This window comes from Limanda limanda, chromosome 10 (assembly GCF_963576545.1).
Source record: "Limanda limanda chromosome 10, fLimLim1.1, whole genome shotgun sequence".
Taxonomy (NCBI): Eukaryota; Metazoa; Chordata; class Actinopteri; order Pleuronectiformes; family Pleuronectidae; genus Limanda; species Limanda limanda.
The window spans coordinates 14853050-14876406 of NC_083645.1; the positions used below are offsets into that span (position 1 = coordinate 14853050).

Genomic DNA, 23357 nt, shown 5'->3' on the forward strand with positions numbered 1-23357 from the left:
ATAATACAAAGAAAAAAACCTTACAAGGATGATGTCTGGACTGGAACCTCCAAACCGGGTCTTCCCTTCCCATGTCAGTGTACCCATTGGTGAACGACATGGTGTGCTCAAGGGCGAGCAGCAAGGGGATTTGTTTTGTAGTTTCAGTCCAACCTTGTGGCGGTTCAACGTCTTTAGTAGGTCAGCTGTTTCTTCTGAGCTCATGTTATCAAAGTAGATAGTGGCTCCCACAATTTGGTCACCTGCGATTTAAGTGGAGGCAGAACCGGAAGGTCTGTTAAGAATACTAGTGATGACTTTGAATTTTGGTCGGATAGATCTTAATTCAAAATTCAAAATTCTACCTTCATATACTTGTCCAGACCGTGCTGCAGGTGACTCTCCTTTCACCTCCTTTACAAAGATTTCTCCTTCACTCGTCCGTTCAATGGTCAAGCCAGTTTCTTCTGCACCCTCCCAGTCTGGAAAGAGCACTTCCCTGGTGTCTTCCTCTTCAGCCATCTAGGGTTTAAAAAAAAAGGTTGATGGGACGAATGTATGCATTTGCATCCAGGTATAAAAGAGAAATATATAACATACAAGGAACTTATTGTTACTCCATAAAATACCTTTCTTTTTTGCTTTCCACTATTGCAGCCTTTGTACACGGGAAAGTCTACCTTGGTTGTCCCTACAAAAAGAAAGCACAGGGATAATTATTTAGACAAAATGTGACAGCATGTAAAATGTACATCACTTTACATCCACAGAGTATTGTAGTATCCCTACAAGCTAGAAGTGGGGTCTAGCTTGTAGTATCCAATATTAAACACTAGATGATGCTGAAACCCTGTCTGACAATACAGCCTCTAACTCCTCAATACACCAAACCATTCTCTCACTCCCTCCTAGGTGCTTTGTTCTTTCGAATCTTTTATGGTTTCAGACCACACCCTGCCTAGAGGATAGCAGCCTGATCCTTTGCCTACACCCCAGCCCCAATAGCAATACAGACAACAATGAGAAGAACTGTCTTGCTTTTGGAAAACACACTGAAGTGCACACACGCACGGTAACATATATTGTAAATCAACATTTTACCACACCTTCTCATAAACATACACTCTCATAAACATCCACAAACAGTACTTTCATACCACAACAGGTACACATTTGTTTATGCTCATATACACAATGCAAACCAAAGCATCATTTTGTGCTCATTAATGAAAGTGACACATAACTTTCCATCTAGGTTGTCCCTATGTTTGTGATAATTGTATTGATGAAATTCACTGTTTCGAGAAGTTGATCACATATAAGGAGCACTCAGCAATACATAGATAGAGAATCTCTTTTTATAAGCACACAATGATGCAACAATTGACCATATTTCCATCAGCTCATTTAAAGCCAGTTTACAGTCATGCTAAATTTTTCTTTGCCTGTGTATATGCATTGTAGTAAAAAAAAAAAAAAATCCACTCTTACATATTAAACCAATTAAAGCAAGACAATATATAGACTGGTCCTGCATGGTTGGGAATACTGGGAAATGCTTCCAATGCTTTGATGTATCATTAAGTCCTCTCTCTGAGTTTGCCTTTTGCAGACACGGAGGACTTAATGGGATGAGCCAGGGACACTAACTGTGATAATACCAGGCATGGATGACTTTCATGCCAAAGACAATGGTAACCACTTAAAAGCATCCACAACCTGATCTTCTTCCCTTTCATTAGTCAAATTAGCTTGAAACATATCTTTTCAACACCTCAGTATCCATCACATTAAATGCATCAAATACAGCAGATAAGTCCAAATGGGGGGTAGAGGTGCTGGGGTCCACCTTTTCCAATTAACTCATATAGATTAAAGCTGGCACTTCATCAAACCTCCCTGATCCAACTCTGAACCAAAATAATGTGTGTTTTCCTCATAGGTTGCAATCAACTCATTTTACACATTCACTTCCTCTCCTCACTCAGTTGATGAAAATACACCAAAAATTATCTTTTTCTTTTTTCCCCTCACTATCCAAATATCTATTGTAATAATTACCTTTTATATTTGAACCATTTTTCCACTTCTCCCTATTTTTTCTTGCTCAGAGGCTCTCCATGATATATATATATATATATATATACAACACATATATATATAACTATTCGGACCACCCTTGTTCTCACAGCTTTGACATATTTCTGGCAACAAACTGCAGGCCTCACAGCAATATGGGAGGGAAGTGGGGAACTTAGGGGAAGTTGGAAAGAAAAGGAAATTGTTCAAAAAAAATGAAAGTGAGCTTGATAGAAAGTGAGCAGAGGGGGATGTATGGTTGTGAAATGGCTTTGTGAAATGTAAGCATACACGTCTACAGAGAAAAGCAGGTAATACAGCCATTTTATTTTTTTTGTCACTGATGAGTATCCTCAAATGCTTAAAGTACTGCATGGGGCATCCTTGTTACCCCCAATCCCTGTTCATTCTTGCATAAATTTAGGCCTAATCTCATTTAACCCCTTGGCCCTACCCGTACCCCTTGAGAGGGTTATCTTGCCCCTTGGAAAAGAGTTACAAGGGGTAGCGGTTGAAATCTTACCCTACGAATTGGGACAGCCCTTCAAGAAGCTGTTACATCATCAGTAGTCATCGATGTAAACGTTTTGCCGGGGATGTCATTGTAATAACATTGTTAAGATCCTATATAAACCAATGCTATTGTTTGCGGTTACTTAAGTGACAAACCTATAATATACAAATAACATCTATGCTAATGCAGATGAATCAATGACATTTGAAATTGAAACCTTGGCTGCTCTGCATTATTTCACATATGAATCAAAAGCACACAGCTTCAGTTTGCTAGCAGGGTCAATTTTTAAATACTTATTAATGGTGAAAATACTACATTTGTGGGTCTCTCTCCCAGCTTGCCGGTGATTCGCAAGGCATTCTGGGTACCCCTAGGTATGTAGTGAGGGTTGGAAAAATCTCAGTTTCAAGGGCTTTAAAGCTCTACCCATCTGTCTGAACAGGTATTGGGAAATCCTACGCGTACACATGAACGCGTAAAAAGAAGGGTAAGGGATAAGGGGTAGGGGCAAGGGGTGAAATGGGATTGGGTCTCAAGCGGCCATCCCTTTTTAAACAAGCTTAGAATATGCCATAACAGCAGAAACTAGTTTAGAGAAAAGATTATTCCAAATAATGATCCAACAATATCATAGTATTAGATATGGATTGTGTTGTCGACAGATGCTAAATAAGTAAGGCTCTGTTCTTGAGGTCATAAGACAGGCAGACGGTCTACTAATCAAAGCGATCAGGCAACATGACAATTAATTAGTCCTTCCCTTTCATTTCTCTGAATTTCATGTCAGTGCGTGACATTCCTGGTGTCACATGTCCTTAAATTTGATAAGTGATGTCATCTGAAACATATTTGGAGGACACACAAAGTAAGAATTTTGGAAAAAAGCCTTGAAGGGATAAAAGTAAGGTAAACGGAGACCTTGCCATCGATCATATTTGATTATTTCCTGGAATGTGTTTTGAGCTAGGGGAGATATGGGGACAGCGGGGGAAACAAAGGCTTCTGTTAACCAGAGTGCAACAACAGAACATTTTTGGATACGCTCTCTTATGACTTGTTATTGGCCTACAGAGGCTGGTTTTTGCTAGCTTCCTTTGCTGACTACAAAGGCTGACTACTGTTTGGCGGGCTTTTGCTAAGGTTATTTCATAAGAAGGGGAAAGGGGTCCCAGTAGAACAGGTGGTCACTTGGGAAGGAAGGAGGGGAGCAAGAGGAGGCACAGCGAGTAGAGGCAGAGAAGTGTCAGGTTTCAACAAGACAGGCCCTTCACAGCTGAACGACAGTGACATGACCTTCCAGGTTCAAAAGAGTCTTCACAAGCATTCAAAGAGAGGTATGGTGTCTGTGTAGTGAATGTGTGTGAATCGTTTGCATCAAGTCTAAGGACACTTACCTTGGATTGCTCAAGCAATGCCGAGGGCTTCAGTCTGTTGCTGTGGTTCTCTTTTCTCGACTTCTGCTGACAAAACAAGGAGATTGAGGTTTAGTTACAATGATTTAACAAATAAAATGATCATGGACAATACAGAGTAAACCCGTCCTGAATTCATTATCCATCTCTTGTGCAATAAAACAACATGTTTAAGCTGCATATTTGACAGATAAGAAAATAAATCCCTCACATACGGGTGACTATTGCCCTGAGAATTGTGTCCCCACATGAAATAGAGCCACACACAATCAGGATTTACTCGCAGAATTTTAGTGTATGTGCTCAATGGACCTTCCACGATCAATCAGAGCCTTCACCGTCTAATTAACCAACCAATAGTAAGAATATTGTCACCAGAAAGTGATTAAGCAAAAACACCTTTAAGTAAATGCATTCAGGTGCATATACATTCAGGTAGAGGAACACACTAACACAATATCTATCCAGGGTTCTGTTCACCAAATCCAGGTTTTTAAGAACTATTGAAATAAAATATTTGCTAAAACATGTTTGGGAATGCCTCTGTTCTACATCTAGTGCTCGGCTGGGAGACAAGCATAGAATTTTGTTGCAACTGTATTCATTATGTTGATTCTACGTTTTAATTTTGCATTCCAAGTCTTTGTTACTTTTACTTGCTGTAAATACCCCAACATCTTAAAAGGGTTATTGCTTCAACCCACCGGCATATCGTAAAACAAAGCCTTCTCTTTGTCAGTCTCAGCATAAACAGAACCAGACTTGATGTGTGTAGAGACAAGCATCTACCGGTGGGAACATGTCCCTCAGGAAAATTCTTCTTAGAGAGACCTCCAACCCCATCATTAACCGCCCCCTCTTCAGGTCCCTATTTTCAAATTACTAAAGTGCTCATTACTATGGTTAAAATGATGCCAAATAACTGTGTGTGACAGTGAACCCATGTCTAAACAGCCAGTCTTTTAATAATTTGTCAAACACTCAATGCAGCTGAGAGAAAGTGAGCAAATCCTTTAAAAGCAGTAATATTGGAGGCGAGAGAGCATGTAAATGCTTTCGAGTTTTGCCCAAAGATGCATTGTTGTTGACTGCCTTTTTGAACTGGTCCTATAGACCAAAATGGATGGGAAAGAGCTGAGATACATATGTGGGTGTCATTATGTTTGTGTAGAGAGACTTGTGCCACAGCAGCTGTGTACACTCTGCAGCCCATACTCTAGTTACAGAGACACATTAATCAGACTATTGTGTTGGGGAGTCATTCAGGTAGACAGCCTACTGAAGGACATTTTTTCAAAGCTAAGGTTAGATTAGATTAGTGAGAACTGGCTTATATCAGTGATGCCCAAAGCAGAAATAGATAAATTGTATTTGACATCTCTGTAAAAAGAGACATTATGTATTTTGTTGGCGGAAATGTCTTAGTTGTGTTGACTGATGTGATTTGCTTCATCCAAAAATATGACAATAGAAAAAGCAAATGTCGTTGAATGCATGCAAAATATTTCACAAGGGCCATATCTTAGTAAACATACTCAAAAGATAAAATCTAGGTTGCCACACCTTGTGTACGCAATACCTTGCTGAGACCACATACATAAATACACACAGGTATGCACAGTAAAAGGAAACATGGTCACCACCAGTAGGGAGAGCAAATAGAAACATATGCTGTTGTGAAGAGTAGGAATACCACAGTCCACGAGGCCGACCTATGTGCCGTGCTTACAGAGGGAGCAGCTCAGTGCACAGCCCCACCCAGGCCTCCAGTCACACACATTCCTTGATAGAGTCGTCAGTCCAGCTGGAAGGGAGCCCAGCCTCTCCCCACAGTGACTAACTCCAAAGAAATGTCCACTTTCTCTCTAACTTTGTATCTAGCTTCATGCTATGTTGCCTACCCTGCAGCCTGCTTGAGTGCCCACTCCCCTGCTGTCTAATCCACGACACCCCCCCACCTACAGGTTCTGCTCAAATAAACAAGAATTCCAAGTTCAGTCAGACATGCACCTTTAACTGCATCCTGAAACGATGAATGAGCTCTGAGATGATAAGTTGAATGCATCCCATTTTCATCATCCAAATCATCATCAATATTATCAGTTCAGCTGGAAACCCTTGGCATTTGATTGATGCAACAAACAACAGTAAACACCTCACTACTGTCTATATCAATATATTCCATAATATCCTTCTTTGGATCGAAGGCACTAACCTGAATGGCTGACTTTTTGTTTGTTCTTAACTAGGTCGCAGCACACTGGGTATTGTTCAAAGTGGTCCTGGTCAATTGATCCTGTTGATTGCCAAATCCCATCAAATTGGCTGACAGAAAATAGGAACAGTGTGACAATGATTAAAGCTCAATCGTAAGTGAATCAGGCACAGCTGTGCTGGTGAGTGATAAGATTTGATTATGAGCAAATAAAAAGGCCCCAGTGCAGAGAGGGAGAAGGGAGAGAGGAGCAGTAACCAAATCATTGGGGTCAAAACAAAATAGACTGCCTGTTCTCGACTCTGCATTGTAGTTTGATGCAGCAAGTGCAGTAAACACAAGAAGAGACACAGCAGGCCTCGCCGTGGGTTCTCTCCTCCCTCGAACTGGCAGATAGGACGTGCATGTGTGACGCATATAAAAGGAATGTGAGTCAAAATAAATGCTTCTTTTTTGCACTCCATAGTCCACATAGCCCTAAACCAAACCACAAGTCCTGCAGGAGACCAAAGCCTGCCCACTGACGCCAACTTGGCCTGTTGCTGATTAAACTATTGTGACTTTGGCAGGAGGTCGCGCACCAAATGGAAAAACTAATGAAAACCCCTTAAACTTTCTTCTCTTGCTTTTATGAGATCACAAACAAGACCAGGAGTTGTGCTGAGATTACATTTCGACAACACTTTGATTTCCATGTACATTATACGTAGAGTTTCAAGTTCACAAAAGGACAGTGGCATAAAGTCTGAATACTGTATGAACTGGTAAATGCCAGATAACTCCTGTGTCCTGATATGACTCATTGTTCTCTGTCACATCCCCAAATATCCAATGAGGCACAATCTCAATTTGAATTTCCTCTCCCAGGGTTTATTCCATTTTTTCTTTCTATGCTAAAGTTTTACATGGAATTCTTTACTTGTCATCCTACGATCATAACCTGCAACTGTGTAGCACCTGGATATCCCTTTACGACTTTGTATGAAATATTGGTCTATCCACAAACGTGACTTAACAATGGAAGAGAACAACAGTAACATATTTGCAAAAAGTTACACAAGTTTTGAAAAGAGAAGTGATCCTGGACTGGGTCTTATGGTTAGTTTCAGAGCCAAAAAACATCGTGCAACCAGCACATGAAAAGTAGGCTGAAGAAAAGCACAGCCATATTTCTGGCGAGGACATGTATTGCATATCTAGTTAAACTAGAAAGAGAGAAAGTGAATAAGGTGACGTTTTTAGAGCTCTGTCATATACTTAAGATACCAGTTTAAGTCTGCAGGCATCCATAACAGTCTAATAAAGGCCCTGTCGTGTATCTGTCTGACTTTAACTCAATTTATTATGGCAGTTCGGTTTGTTTCAGTCTTCCACAGCTGTTGTTTGAACAAGAACAAATGCAAGTCCATTCATGGAGCAGGCGGCAAAAAGGTTAAGAAGAGGGGGCTAGATGGATACCATGGCAGCAGAATGTATATATAGACAGAAAACTACGTTAGCTTTAGAACTGTAAGCATATGCGTTCGGGTTAGTAACTGTATTCACACCACACCAGAGTAGTGTAGAGTTGTTTAGAACAAGAGCATATTGGATTCTGAGGAGTGCAGTCCTTGAGAATCTTGTGCCAGATAAAGAAAGCCTAAACAAAGCTGCATTTCTAAATTTACATTCCATGTCCTGCTGCCCTGACATTTTGTGTGCCTCATTCCAAAGGGATTCTTTGTAACAGATGCTCCATGTCGTTCCTTGTGCATGGCAACAACATGGTGTTTGAAGGGGTTTGGGGTGCAGGTCAGAAAGTAAGTGGGCGGACACCAGGCAGTGCAGTAACACTTATTGTTGAGTAGTGCATATGTTTGGCCGAACAACAGTTACTTAGTTATTAGAAAAATGATTCACATCCATTTTTTTAATTCCATGCTCGCTAAAGTCCCACCAAGGTTGAAGCTAATATAGCCTGTGAACTGTATCCACAGGCATGGGTGGGTATTAAGTGTAACTAATGATGACTCATCATAACTCTCAAGGAACTATTTCTCAATAACAAGTCTGCTGGTGCTAATTGAGAGGCACTCCACAGAGCATATGGAGGAAATGCGGAAACATTCCAAACCAGCAGTGGATGGATGAGAAGGGAGTGGCTGCTGGGTGGATTGCCTAGAGAGACTCAAATCGCACACTACAGTTTGATGTTTATTTGCAGCTGGAAGAAAAGAAAACGTCCCTCACTGGTACAGTTGTGTATCTAAAAGCTCCCTATTGTTTTATTGAACCAGCCTCTAGGGTGGGACTTCAGTGAGTCTGCTAGAACTCCAGGATGTCCAAGAGCCCAGCTTTGCTTTCAGATAAAGGCCAAGTGTGAAAAAAACATTGTAGTTTGATCGCATTCACCCTCCCCTCTTTCAGTTGATTCATGACATCCACCTCGCTTTGCCTCTCCGTGCTGACCCTCCTTCCAACCACCCAATCAACAAACCCATGAGGAAATGGGAGAGGAAGTGTGCGAGAGACCAGTTTCTTTCCGTTTCACACTGGCACGGCTGCTCCTCGCAACTGAACTGCCAGTCAACAATGGAAAGTACATAAAGTGGCTCTGGTGGAATGCTGTAATAAATATTTTTGACATGATCAAACTGAGGTTTTAAACTGTCATGACACATGTCCTTAACTTCGGGGGAGTAAAGACGCTATTCATCACATGGTAGGCAAGTCTAATAAAATAACCAATAATGGCACGTCACAGCTGAATATCGGGCATGATGGCTGAGCAAGAATTTATCAATAAAGCTTCTTAAAAATACATTTTTGTGTGTGTTTTTTTCCCATTTCAAATGTCTTGCATTAATTAAGGTGATATCTTGCAGTAACATAGCCTCAACACTGCTGCCGTGATAATATGTATTTAAATAAACCGTATTGACCTCAGGCCAACATAAGGTTGAACTTAGCGTTTTTGCTGCACACAGTCAGGAACCATTTCTCAAAGTTACCTGACTTGAACCATTAGTTGCGCATTTAATTTGGCATTAAAACACTTCCTGTCGTAATTCAGTATTTTTCGTGTCATCACCAGGTAAAACATGTATGTATGAAATGCTTGGAACACTTAACATATTTGAGCTCAAATACACCAACTACCCAAACCCCTTTGGCCCTTTAGACCATTTGTCTTTCCGAGCAGTCTGTGTCACAATCAATCACATTGACAAGGGAAATTTGAGAAATGCCAGACGCTCATAGCTATGGGGCACTCGGCATGAGTTAAGTGTGCATTGTAGAAAAGTCTGCGCAGACCAAAAGCAGCTCCCTCTAACACTCCTCTAAACTCCTCTGACTCTTGGGTGTGGCTGAGGCAGAGCGCTGTGGAGGACGGGCAACTGCACACAGGCAAATTTGACTTTCACGTAAGATTCAACAAAGGATTCTGTCTGTTTTTATCCGCTTTTTTCTCCACATGAACAAATACATCACTTGAAAAGCAGACCAGTAATCGATGACTCTAGTTCAAACCACACCTACAAGATGCCATTTATGCCTTCAAAATATCTTAGGCAGAAAAACAAACATTTCTCAACTTCTGGGTTTATGAAACAAAATTCTCTGTTTCTGCAAATGTGTGAAGTCTTTGGTCCCCCTCTACGCCTCAAGCCTGGTTTCAATTAGCTTGTCTTTCCAAACCACTACATTCCATTGCTCCCCTCCTCGCCCCCGCCCATCCCCCTTCACTAACTCACTTTCTGGCTATTCCCCCCCTGCTCGTCGTCTCCCCACTCTCCTCTCCTACACACTCTGGCCAGGAGCTCAGGTTAAAGGAACGAGGTAAAAGACACAGTGAGAAATCGCTGTCTGCCAAAGACTTTAAAAAGTAAGCCGTAGTTAAATATATGCTCCTCAATGCGAAGCAGCACTGATACTTTGGAACTTGAGCTGGAGGGAGGTGCAACAACTGATACTCATATCAACCTTGAGAAAAGATCACCACATTCCACAACAACAGACTACATTAAAAAGAACAATGTATGAGATTTTAAAAGTTCATTATGATAGCGCTTTATATAACCATGTGGACAGATTTAGAAAAAGTTATGATTAATGCTTTTCATTATGCTTGAGGCCCCAGGAAACTCAATTTAAGGACTGCTGTACGTGACGACCGTCTGCAGCATGTATGAGTTATTTTTCCTGTCTTTTCGGTTTTTTTTGCTGTAAAGGGTGTGCCTCTCCGAGGAGACAGCGAAGCAAGAGGGGAGGGAGGAAAAAAGGAGGGGGTGGAGTGAGGTGAAGGAGAGGAATCCACACCCAAGCTTGTAGCTGCAGGCTTACAAAGGGAACTACCTTTACTTTTTAAACTCCTAAAGGCTCAGCAAAAGGTGCTGGGAAGATAAGAAAAACACCTGTGCAGTATTAGCAACACAAAGAAACCTAACTCCAACATCAGCCTTTTTGCCATTAAGCCTTTTTTTTGTGAGAAGGATACAGCAGATGTAAAAAAAAGTTTGCTATCCCAAACACTAGGGTTATGTATATATATATATATATATATATATACAGACAGGAAAACCATGTTGCACAATATTAAAAATACTACACGAACAAAGAATGATGAGATATTATCTCGTCTTATCTAAAAGGGAGAGAAATTATATGGGGGTCCTCTATAGTCTCTCTAAAACAGTTGGTCCCGGAATTTGATGCAACTTGGATAACAAGCTTTGTGTACAGTTGAAGGGAAAGTGAAGTGCGCAGTCAAGTCAGCATTCATGTGGTGTCTGTGGGTACACACCCACTGCTCATGTGCTGCACTATTTTAGATCAATAAAGTTATTATGATATCCAAACAACATTGCTGCCACTTTTCAAATATCACAGACACTCTTGAGCAACATTAAAAGTGTTCCACTGGAAAAGTTCAGGAAAGTTGAATTCACAACTTTGATACTAGCGCAATTTAGTTCAATAAACTTTGTTGAACTTGGAGTAAGTGCATTTCTATAATTACAATCACTTTTTAGGCAAAGCACAACAAGAACAAAGTTCATAAACTCACTTTTTTAAAACATTCATTTTAGTCTGGGGAAATAATAAACGAGCATCTTTACCTTTGCGCAGTCTGTGCGCTCAAGAAGCCTCACTCCAGCTTGAGCATCCTGGAAAACGTGTCAAGTTCCCAGTCCAAAAGCACTTCTTCCAGTCCCAGCTCTGCAGTCTGTTAGGATTCTGTCACTCCTTTCCTTTTTCTCGATCAACCAAGTTTCCAGGGCGTATTCTCCCCCTCTCTCCCTCCCTCCTCTGATGTGAGTTGATTTTAACTTTTTCTTCTGTGTGGCTGAACCTCTGGGCTGAGCAGAGTGGTTGGCCAGGGAGCTGCGTAGCACTCCTGTTCTGCAGAGGGAGGGGAAGGCAGGGGCGGGAACCGGTGAGAGGGAGTGGTCCTCGGGCAGCCGGGACCACCCACTGCTTCACACAGAGCTCTCAGATGACTTGGAACAGGAAAAGTAACTGCTGCTTTCAAACATATTCATTGTGAAACACCTATAATTCAGTTTCAATTAATAAATATTTGTAATCACGGATTAATTCACGGCAGTCTGTGCTTTTGAAAGTGCAGTTATCAAAAGCACCTAAACGGTCTAAGTGGTCCATAACTGAGAAGATATTTTAAACCTCATGTGACTTTTTTTGGGGGGGAATGGCTTTGGATATTTTTGCTTCATCATTGCTGCCAGCAATAATGCCAAAACTGGAATTTTTTTTTTACTGTTTGAGCTAATTCAAGGCACACAACGCAGTGCATACACTGGGGTCAGCTGTTATCTGCCTTGCATAAATGCTTATACGTCTCTTCAAGGCATTCACAACCAACCAAATCTTATTCTTGTTCTTCTTCCCCTTTTCCGTCTTCTATTTAAACAAATTCTAACTTTTAACTAAAATAGTTTTTCATCTGTTTTTGTCTCACGTTTCAGGATTGGATTGAAGTAAACAGGGTAACGCACCACAAAATGGTTATCATATGATAGACAATGACATAAACATGTTATTACAGCATCTAAATTACTGCACACAAACTGACAGAAAGTTATCATTAACAAAGTGACTCAGGGAAGGAGTCCTTTACTTACGAAAGAGTAAAATGTCTATTTACATGATTGGATTTTATGTCTTCCTCATTGTTTGGTTAGAAAAAGGCCCACCATGAACCCCATCTGTCTGCATTGGAATGGCAGCATGTTTTATATTAAATAACTTATCTCTGTTTTGGATTTAAAAAAATAAGTTTATGAAAGTATACTTTGAACGTTTCATTTTCCATCCAAATATTTTAAGATAAAACCTGCTATTGTAAATGTAATCTCAATAATTGTTTGCATAAGTAGTATTCTGTCTTACCTTTGTTATTTTGTAATAGCAAGAAAGATTTTGGCAAAGTGAAAGTCTTATGTTCATATAGTCTTCATCTTCCAGCCCGCTGTTATTTCAAGTATTTTAAGAATACTTTACATTTATGCTGCAATAAATAATGTTTTTCTCCCTTTCTCACAATATGTCCGTGCATCAAATTGTTGTCTCCACACAGACATAAGAGTCTTGATTCTACAAGATGTGGTGCAGGACCAGCCAAAGCAAACTGGGTACATCCTGAATCACTCTGAATATTTAAAGAACATTGTTATTTTACACTTTCAAACTTTTCCTTTAGAAAACTCAAAACAAAGTTGTGCATTGGTGAAGTTGAATGTGTACAATGCATCCGTTTCATCGCAGTGGAGAACTGAAAGAGATGGAATGAGCCTGTGAGGGAGTGGCATATCGGGTGTGGCCTCGGTCTTACTCAGCCTGGGATTACAGGTAATGTCGCGTCAGCAAATGAGACCTTACAAGCTTATGAATGAAAATGTTGGATAAAATATGATTTCAGTAATTAAAACAATGTTTAAGTTGTCTCATGATGCCACACAGACTTGTAAATGAAAACTTCCTCTTCAACACCATCTGCCATGTTCCAGATGTTTTTACATTTTCAAAAGTAATTATTGTTATCAGGGTTTTATCACTGAGTTTAACTCTCAATGTTTAGGTTGCTATGTTCAAATGTGGAGATGCAGAAGTTCATCCATTTATCCATGTTTTTTATATTGTCAATCACTTAACCACGTCTATTAGCCTTCAACTATACAGCTATTTCAACCATTTACCCATTGCATTTTCAATATATCAGATGTTAATATTCTTAAACTATTTATCCTTCCCATTAAATATTAAATCTATTGCTTCTGGTTAACTATTTAGCATTTACTTTAAGTTAGCTATATCAAGCATTTAACCATTACTTTAAGCTAGCTGTATCAAACATTTAGTAATTACTATAAGTAAACTTGATCAGGCACTTATCCATTACTTTTTCAATTCATCATGTTTTAACATTTCTAAACAATTTTGCATATTCATTGCTTTAAATGCTAATTACTAAGTAATCTAAAAACGGATGCATTACTTCTAGCTAAATATTTTAACCATTAAGCCATTACATTAAGCTTACTTATTGAATTGTCAATGCTGTTGTTCGAACTATTTGTAGAAATCGTTGTGACTTTAAGTTTATCTCTTTTTTTCACACTCAGTGATATCTTGTAGTGTTTCGTAGCAACAGCTGACTGAATATTAAACCAAACCACAGCTCTGCACTCTTTCATCCTACACTACACTTCAGCCTCCAACCACCGCTGTGGGACCCTGTGGAACCCCTGGTTTCCATGTGTGCAAACTTCAGATGGGCTGTCCTGTGTGTTGTGGGTGCATGTGTTGTGTGTGTGTGTGTGTGTTAGTAAACATGGCCTCTGAGTGTGCTTGGTCCCCTCTCACGTCAAAGTTCAGCGTCCTGGAAACACCCCTCACCTCCGTGTCCATATGTCGCAACCACGTGCTCTGCGAGGTGAGACACTGGAAACAATGTGCGGCGAGCAGCGGAGGGAACAGAGGAAATAGCTGCGTGGCTCTGCTGGCTACGAGCAGGGAGTGGCACACACCACACACGGACATGTGCACACGCACCTCGTGCTTGTGCATGCATGCACGCTCGTACACACGTTTTAATATTACAACATCCCACCATTATGCCAGAGAGCTCTGATTTAGTTTTCTCTCCAAACAGGGGTCAGCTCTCCCACAGAGGGAGGACCCACTCTGTGTATATGTGTGTGTAAGGGTGTTATTCTGCGTGTGTAAGTGTATTTGTAGTTGTGTGCACACAGAGATAGAAGTGAAGGAGTAATCCCAACTATGTGTAAGATAAGCAGACACCCTAAAGAATGAGTGAAGCGTGTGGAATTCACTCTTTGGACTGTAACAATCTTTTTTAAACCAAAGAAATGTAAAGGTCAGTGACACCTTCACCTCCTATTGACAGAGGTCTCTTATGTCTCAACAAGATTTGGAAATAACACATGCATATTGGCGTTTTTTTACATGGGAAATGTATCAGATTCAAGATTTATACCAGAATCTTTAAATCATCGTATTTTGATACAAATGAGTGTACGCGACCAGAGTAGGGATGGTACGCTCAATGCCGATGTTTCAAAGCGATTTAGGCTCTTATTTTGAAACACGAGACAGGAAGGACTTGTTTTCGGCTCGCATGACGCAAGTAATGGCATCACGACTTGACAGTGACGTTCATTATCACAAAATGATCAAATTATCATACATCATCCGTTATTGATCGTACAGATATCGGAGGGCAATGTTATTGTACAGATACCATAATGATCGTACAACTGGCAATACTGATGCATGTATCTTCAACCATTTTGACTATTAAAATGGTGTGTTTAAGGGTGTCTCTAAAAAGTTCAACAACAAGCTGCATCTGATTCGAAATTCTGCCTAACCATAACAACAGAGCTGTTTTCCAACAAGGCAACCTCCGCAGAAAGTCCGGACCCAATTCTCCTGACATCCTCCTATGGTTTCCTTTCACAAATGCACAACGCAGCAGGAGAATGCGTCCAGTTGAGGTGGGGGGGGTACAGCGGGCATCAGTTAATTCTGCAGCGGAGATCACATGATTTTGTTTATGTCATATCGACACCAGCATCAGCTGTTATCAGCAAACACTCTCTTGGCATTTCCTCCATTGTCTTCTACGTGTACGGCGCTGCTTTGTCCTCCTGAGATATTTCTTTTGTTTTTTTGGCCAAAAATACATTATTGCTGTAATTACCTTGCTTTTATTACTTGACCTGATTCCTCATATATTGCCTACTTTGTTGAAAGGTGATATATGACCTGCCACAGCACCTGTTTGCTTTGCTTCACACATGTTTGACTTTTTACCACCGAGGTGTGGCTCTGTTGCTGCCTTTGAAGTACAGTTTCAGTTTAGAGTGATTTCTGCTTACGGGCAGACAACTCCTGTGAAGTGTGCGAGTGTAAACAGCAGGACTCCTGTCCCAACTCCTGTGTGCTGCCCAACGACCTTTCTGCAGGTAATCCAATGTTTATGGTGTCACATAAAATCCCCACAGTATAAACACTTGCAACGCTGTGTTGCTTCACTGCAGAAGAACAATATTTTATTACACTTTCTTAAACTGATGAGCTGAAATAGATTTTAAGAAAGCTATCATCAGCCATCATTGATAAGCTATGATGGGCCGAGGGTTCACTCCATTGCGGCTTTAGAAAATACAAAAGAGCAACCAAATACACAAATGCACTGCAGACACACACTACACAACCAAACATACACTCTCCAACATGTTTGTTGTTGGCTTGTGTTGTCAATTAGCACATGTTTTTTCTTGAGTTGCAATGCGCTGAGCTGTCTCTGCCTCCGTATTTCACACTTGTGAAGTCAAAATAAATCAACAGCACGAGTTGGAGGCAGGAGAGATAGAGAGCGAGCTTCTAGACGTGTAAAATGTGGGCTGTGCAATGGCTATAAAATTAAACATCTGCACCATGTCCTGAATATTTTGCACGTCTAGTGCATGTTTTTATAGACTCAATCCAGTGTGCCTGTCACTGCTCTGTGGCAGGTCACTTGAATACAAGGATATGTGGGAATGGGTGTGTTTCCTGGTCCTAGGTGTGTCAGCCAGTGTGAACCAACGCAAATAGTTTGGCTCAGACGCACGATGAGTCACGGCCCATGACTACAATGAAAACAGGGAAGCTCAGACTGTAGAGGGAAGGAAAATCAGGGGATTAGATAGATGGACGCTCGAAATGAGGGTGTGCGTGTATATGTGAATAATCTCTCCTGCACAATAAGACAAGTCCCATGGCAGTGAGCAAAACTCTAACTTGTGATATGGTCAGAGCAAAGTGACATCACACCTGGATCTAATGATTATTTAAATACCATCAAATATGCTTGAGCAACTATTTGGCTCTGCCGGGAGTCATGAGAGCCAGATGGGTGGGAACTGCACATTGGATTGTGCAACGCAGTTTAATCAGACACAAAGGAATTATCTGAGAGACAGAGAGAGAGAGAGAGAGAGAGAGAGAGAGAGAGAGAGAGAGAGAGAGAGAGAGAGAGAGAGAGAGAGAGAGAGAGAGAGAGAGAGAGAGGGGAGAGAGAGATTTTGAGTTATTAACCCCAAAAATGTGCAACAGCTTTGAAAGTAGAGTAGGACAAGGTTACGAAGGACACAATTCTCGAAATATATTTGCAAAATGTCACAGGAATTGGAATTGGAATTCTTTCCTAAATCCAGACAACGTGGGCAGAGTACTTGGCAAATGGTCTGTTTGTATTAGACATCAAGATTGTTCTGAGAACATGAGATACTTTAGAGGGATTTGATTTCAAATAATCTACTCCTGATAAAGTAGCTCAGTGTTTACTGCTCTTTTTATTCTAGTGTGTGTCTGCTACAGAAGTCAAACTCAAATAGTTTGAAAATATGTCACGTATTCAGGAGCTGGTGTTTCTGTAATTTAATAATCTATTGTTCTGAAATGAAAGCATTGGGTGAAATTGTAAACAAAATGCTAATTTACATTCACAGCAAACCTACTCAAAGTGTCGGCTTTCAGTGAGACGGCTCTTATTTGCTACATTTGTGTTCACTTGAGAATGTCAGTAAACCCAAAGGTTCAGGCTAGGCCAGTTTGCTTTTGGAAGGATCATTGTTAAAAGCAGGCACTTTACTACACAAACCAGATTGTGTGTAAGTAGAAGAGTTCTTTGTAAACCAACTTCATTGGATTTTTTTCCACACAATGCAACATTGTCAATGTTGTGACAAGTGTTTGAGCAGCCAATGCTGAAGACCCAATGAGATAAACACTGTCAAACAATCATTGTCAGTCTAGCAGAAGGTCAAGGGAAACATTGAGAAAATTCAGCTTGTGTTCTTCATGATAAGAAAGAGAACACAGTTGGCAAAGATAACTTAAAAAAGCTGAAAAATAAGCAGCATTGATGGTGACCTATCATATGTTCCCACCACTATTTCCAGTGTATTATCTAAGTGCATTCTCCTCTGTTTCTTTTTGTCTTTTTACTGTTTGTTTCAATAGAACAGGACCCCAGTAAATACAGGACAGTGTCAACAGCGGTGGATCTGCAGGGCCGAGGTTGTAAATGTGAAATAATATTAGGAGTCAGAATGTAATAAAGGCTTGTTATTTGTCATCAGCGGCATCATCTACTCTTTCAGCTCCCAGTGTTTGACTCATGACAATGATTTTTCTTATCTGCATTGTTCGGTACATAATAACGTTAATTAAATCAAGTCATTGACTCCACAGATTGTTATTACATCTCTTTAGATCCACATAGTATTTATTTCGCGTTGTGAGAATAACCTAAATGGAATCAAGTATCAATAAGGCATCGTGGTATAATCCCATGAACTGTAATAAAATATGGATGAGAAAAGAAAAGGAAATTGACTGAGCAGGTATGTAATTACCGTCTGAAAATGAATAACCTGACTTTCTACTTTTTTTGCTCTAGGCTATTGTTTCAGAGTCGTCCCGAAACGCAAACACAGCTACTTACTTTTACCTATTTGATTAACGTCCAAAACTATTTTACAAATACGTTAGAATTTCTTCTATACTGAGTGGTGAAGTGTTATCAATCAATTCAGTAACATTTGATGATTGTTGCCAAATGAATGCTACTTTATTCTTGTAGCTTCGTCAGAAGATCTCATACGAAAATATTGCACCAGTTGCTCCATTGTACTTATTTTACAGGAATATACTGTAGTTACAGGTCAGTTAACTTTACACAAAACATGAAACATGTTATAATTGTTTATAACACTTCTCCACAGATTGTTGGAGATTAGATCATTCAATCTGAAAACAGCTGTCAGCTGCAGGGGAAAACGATGCTCAGAGAGCGATGACAGGGAACAAAATAAAGTTAAGTTGAACTTAAACAAAGAGCAAGGCTCACTCTGAAGCTGAGGCAAGCTACAGTCAGGTGATAATTCCCTGTAAGGTCATCAAAAGCCGCCTCTTTCACAACATCACGTTGTTGTCACATTCTCATTTGAGGCATAATCATCATAATAAGGATTTATAGCAGTTTGAACACAGTGTAATTTCTACTTTTATCATTTTTCCTTTTTCTCTCAAACAGAAACCAGTGAAGCTTTAAATATGATTGCAAAATAAAGAGATGTAAAGATGTAAAAGCTAAGAAACCGCCTCATCAACTTCGTGAAGCCCTTTTTAAAATTCAATTAAAGTTAATCTAATTAGCGATGATAATTTGATTTCCTTCATCCTGATCAAATTCATTAGGGACCACAGAAAACCCACAGCGATGGCGTTCCTGTTCGACACATTGGCAAAAAAAGAATAATCCTCAACTCAATTCCCAATTTATTATTTGTTACACTGGATCCAGCGTATTCCCATACATGTGATGTTGTGCTTCGCTGTCCCTGGAGCCCTGTAAATACATGAGCTGGAAGTTCTCAAAACAAAGTGGACACAAAGTACCCACTGGGAGCTCAGTGTGTCCATGGAGAGATTACAGCCACAAAGAAATCCCACTCAGCTAATGACAGTGTGCAGTACTCAAGATACACTATCTTGCAGCGCACAGGTCACGCTGCCTGATATTTGCCATCGCCATAGTAACTCATCATCTGTAATCTTTGTGGAATTCCCCGCAGTGTGGGCTTCCTTACTCAACACACACACAAACACGCGCATAAACACACTGATGATTCAGAGGAGCGGGTTGTGCCTTTGGTAAGAAAAGAATGCAAAGGGGAGAAAAGGGGAATAAGAGACCAACTGAACTGTGGTTTCCACAGCACGTTGTGAGTCACGAACACGAGGGAGGGACGCAGAAGAGAAAAAAAAGGAGACTATTCTGGGATGGCTGCTATAGCAACATAATAAGCAAGGGGGTAGGTACTTGCAGGGATGTTTCCATAGCAATGCCCTGTGTGTGTATGGATAAATATCACATGCCACGAAGCTGTCTGTAACATCATCAGAAATTCTCCTCTACTTTATTAACCACAGTTTTTTGTTTTTTTAGTGATGATCTCTACTCCCTCCTTCCTGTTTCCTCACAACAGTGTGTGGACAGTAAACTCATCTAAACAGACTGACACAGGGAACACCTTTCTCAGGTTGGGTCTTGCTCCTACAGTCGTTGTGCAGACAGCGTAATCGTGTTTCTGGAAACGCAGCTTCACTGTTGCCCAATCGTTTCGAAGAATCAGCTCAGAGACGATGAAGCAACCCCACAGATTTGACACAAAAGTATACCTGTGTTTCCTATCTACTGGATAAACCCACTGTGTGATCAGTTTCTTTACAGTCTCTGAAAATCACTCACTCTTCAACTGTTCTGAATTATTTACCCGTTCGGAGCGATAAGGGGGATAAGATTGTTTTTTTTTGCAAGAGTGTCTCCTCCCTGTGAATCACCTCCCATCTGTTGTGTTTCAACACCAGAAGATACCTTCCCAGCACATTCCAGTCATAGCTGTTAATGTTCCAACACTGCAACTATTTCACTGTGTTGAACGTAAAGCTCCCAACAAGTCAATACATGAAGCGGGGATCAATTTCTCCCCCAAGCGACTCAGGGGTATCTTTGCGTAACCTCGCTAGAAGCTCCTCAAGGTCTCAACTGCCATTTTACATGAATGAGTTGCAATTGAAAAGAGGAAATCAACTGTTTTGAAAAGAAGTGAAACTATGTTAGTTACTTCAAACTGCTGGTTGTACGCCCTTAAACCTGCAATTTAACCTATTTACAAGAAGAGAGACAGTTGTACTTAAGTTTTCAAAGGAGATAATAGACAAGGCCCATTTAAAGATTGAAGGCTCAGTACACACCCTACACCACAAAGCAGCAGACACTAGGATGAGTCACTTTTTATCATAAAGTTACTTTTTGCAATGCTGGATGCCAAGTTGTGCACCAACTGGAAGAATGAGGAAAGTCAATGTTTTGTTATTTTTTCTATTATACTTTTATTTCATTGTGTTACTTCGGTTTGTTTTTCAACGCCAGGTATCAATATTTATGCGCATGGTAGCCATGGTAGTGCATATTACCGTTTTTGCTGTAGTTTGACAACAACACTCCTCATGCTCCACCTCCAGATTCTGGTAATATGAGACTGAGGCAACTCTGGGGTTTCATGTCCAAAAGTGCAGGGGCTGTCTGTTTTCCCTCTGCCGTACCTCTCCTCCGCTCTTCCTTCATGTCACACACTTTCCTCTCCTCTCTCACTCAGGCAACCTCCGTGGCTGTGGCAACGCAATCTCACACGTCAGTGTAATAATCGCTTCTCTAAAAAACGAATTGTTTAAAGGTGTAAATCGAAGGCATTCTCGTAGAGTCAGGCCTGCTCGGTTACTATATCAACTTGCCTTTCCCTGCCTTCTTCAGCTATTTCCCTTCAGCAGACCCACCTTTGACCTCTCTCATTCCATTCCAGTGCTGAATTACTATGCTGTTTTTAGTGCCAAAGAGAAATGTGCAGCTGAGACCCCATTAAGTGCACGAATAGGAAGGAACGCCCCTCAGCCAGGAACAGAGGTTAACATCCGAAGATCCCTTTTTATTGCCTCATGAAAGAGATGCACTCTGATGTATGCAGATGTGCATTTCGAAATTTTTGCTTCCATAATGCTCTTCTCCATTCTTAGATTTATCAGACGCCTTGCTTGGCTCTGCTTGAAACCCAGGTAGTTTTCACATGTCCCAAGATGCAATTCAACTGCAAAGAGAGCACACACGAGGTGAATTAACCCTCAAATGCTGACTAAGTGTCCATTTTCCTGGCCCCATTCCTACTGCTGGAGTTTAATGTATTTTTGCGGGACTTGAAACCCAACCCCAGACAGCGTCTCGGGAAAACTCCATAAAACTTTAAGGGTGGGACTATGTGTGGTGGCTGTGTGCCGTCTCTGTCCACCGGGGAGACGTCCCTACAACAATGACACACTCTACTATTGCCTGATAAAGCTGCAGAGAGGGGCAGAAGATATCTAGTGGAGGACTTGCTGTGACATTTATAACCCTCAAAGACAATCTAAACATTCTTCTCTCTTTTTAGTAACAAAATGTTTGAGCCAATTGACGCTCCTCCGAGAAATCAGTGTTGGATTTCCACCTCCGACTCCCCAGTGTTAGCTCTTCACCTCTCAGTTCCCAGCCCTCCACCGACCACCTCAGTCTTTTCCAGATGTGCGTCCTCAACCGCCATATGCTCAGCACATGCATACCATGCCTAAAGCTTCGGGGGTCTGACAGCCACACAGGGACCTAGTGTGGCGCAACAATACAGCCTCTCTCTGTGTTCCTCCCTCTCCGGCACTCCTCACTGCTGCAACTGCTTTTTAGAGAAATCCCCCTCTCATCTGCGGACTTAGGGAAAAAAAAAACACGACCGGGGAGCGAGGAATCGAAGAGAGAGGAAGGAAAAAGAGGTAGTGAGTGTGCGGCCAAGAGAGAAATGAAGACCAGGGGGAGGAAGGTTGGCAGGACTGCAAGAGAAAATGTTGCCATTGGCATAGGACTGCACATTGTTCTTGTGGCTTACTTTAGTTGAGCTGTTTAACTCTGCAGTTGCTTGACACAAACAAGGATCAGAGTGTTTTATGGACTTTGTGTTGCTACTTTTGCATAAGAAAATCACCCCAAAAGCCGTAAAACCGTGTGCGTTGTGTTGACATTGAAAGTATCTGTGATTGAGAGATGAAAAGGCCTTTGTAACGCCACTCCTTCGGCAATCAAAGGGTTAGTCATCAGCAGTGTTGTAACTGCTGCGATGCTGTGGGTGAAGCCGAAGTTATTTGCTCAAGTTACAGCCCTCTTCCACCGTGATCCACAGGATGGGTGAGTCATGTGTTCAAGGACTTGGGCGCTTCACTGTTATGGGAACATTTCCATTTTCTGATTTCCATGAGACCACAGAACAAACTAAAATGGCCTCCCTGATTCAATACTACAGTGGATGATGGTTGCGCCAAAGGGTTCTTGACTCATGCTTAGTAAGCTGGAAAAAACGACACATTTGACTCACTCCGGGACGTGCATCTCTCGTGTGTGTCAGAAACAAAGAGACCCACCCAGGGTTTTCTAAACCTCAGAACAAAACAAAAGAGAACTGTTCTAAAAGTTACCCAACATCACAGAGATATATTTCGAGATAATGTGAATTCATAATGTTAACATCACTAAATATTATATGGGCGGGTCTAGTTGTCCTGGTTTGCCCTACTGAATGTAGAACAAACAGAGAACTAGACAAAGAAATAAGCTAGGGCAGTGGTGAAAATATAAGCCTGGATGCAGGTGTGCAAACGCACAACAAATGATCCAAAGTGTTGCACAAACTTTCACACAGTTGGGTGTGGCCGATCAAATCAAGTCGTTGTCTTCGCCCTGGTAGCATTGTTGACCTGGCACATACAAATTCACTGGCTTCATAAACACGTTTGTCCTCCATCGCGAAAAAAGAAAGCTAATTAAAGGATGTTTTTTTACTTTTCATGGTCTCTTGTTAAGGGGAATAAGGATACCATCTTACAGAGGTAGGCTCTGAAACAGGCCTTTTTGCATTAAAGCTGGGTGTGATCAAACCAAGGGATGTTTTGTCAAATCGCACAACAGTCTGCCAAAAAAACCTTGGTTGGTGTGAGTCAGTTT

The 23357-nt window shown here is 41.0% G+C and overlaps 1 protein-coding gene across 2 annotated transcripts in view; it reads right to left on the minus strand.

Moving 5' to 3' along the window:
* ahnak (AHNAK nucleoprotein) overlaps positions 1 to 11517 on the minus strand; it is a 30394-nt gene extending 18877 nt beyond the window's left edge. For both annotated transcript variants that reach the window (XM_061080267.1, XM_061080266.1), the window contains exons 1-5: positions 11302 to 11517; positions 3970 to 4032; positions 609 to 670; positions 345 to 501; positions 25 to 242 (exon numbers count right to left, since the gene is read on the minus strand). In XM_061080267.1, the coding sequence (XP_060936250.1) occupies positions 25 to 242; positions 345 to 501 (375 nt within the window). In that variant the 5' untranslated portion in view covers positions 609 to 670; positions 3970 to 4032; positions 11302 to 11517. The remainder of the gene's footprint in view (positions 1 to 24; positions 243 to 344; positions 502 to 608; positions 671 to 3969; positions 4033 to 11301) is intronic.
* Between the last annotated feature and the right edge of the window lie 11840 nt (positions 11518 to 23357).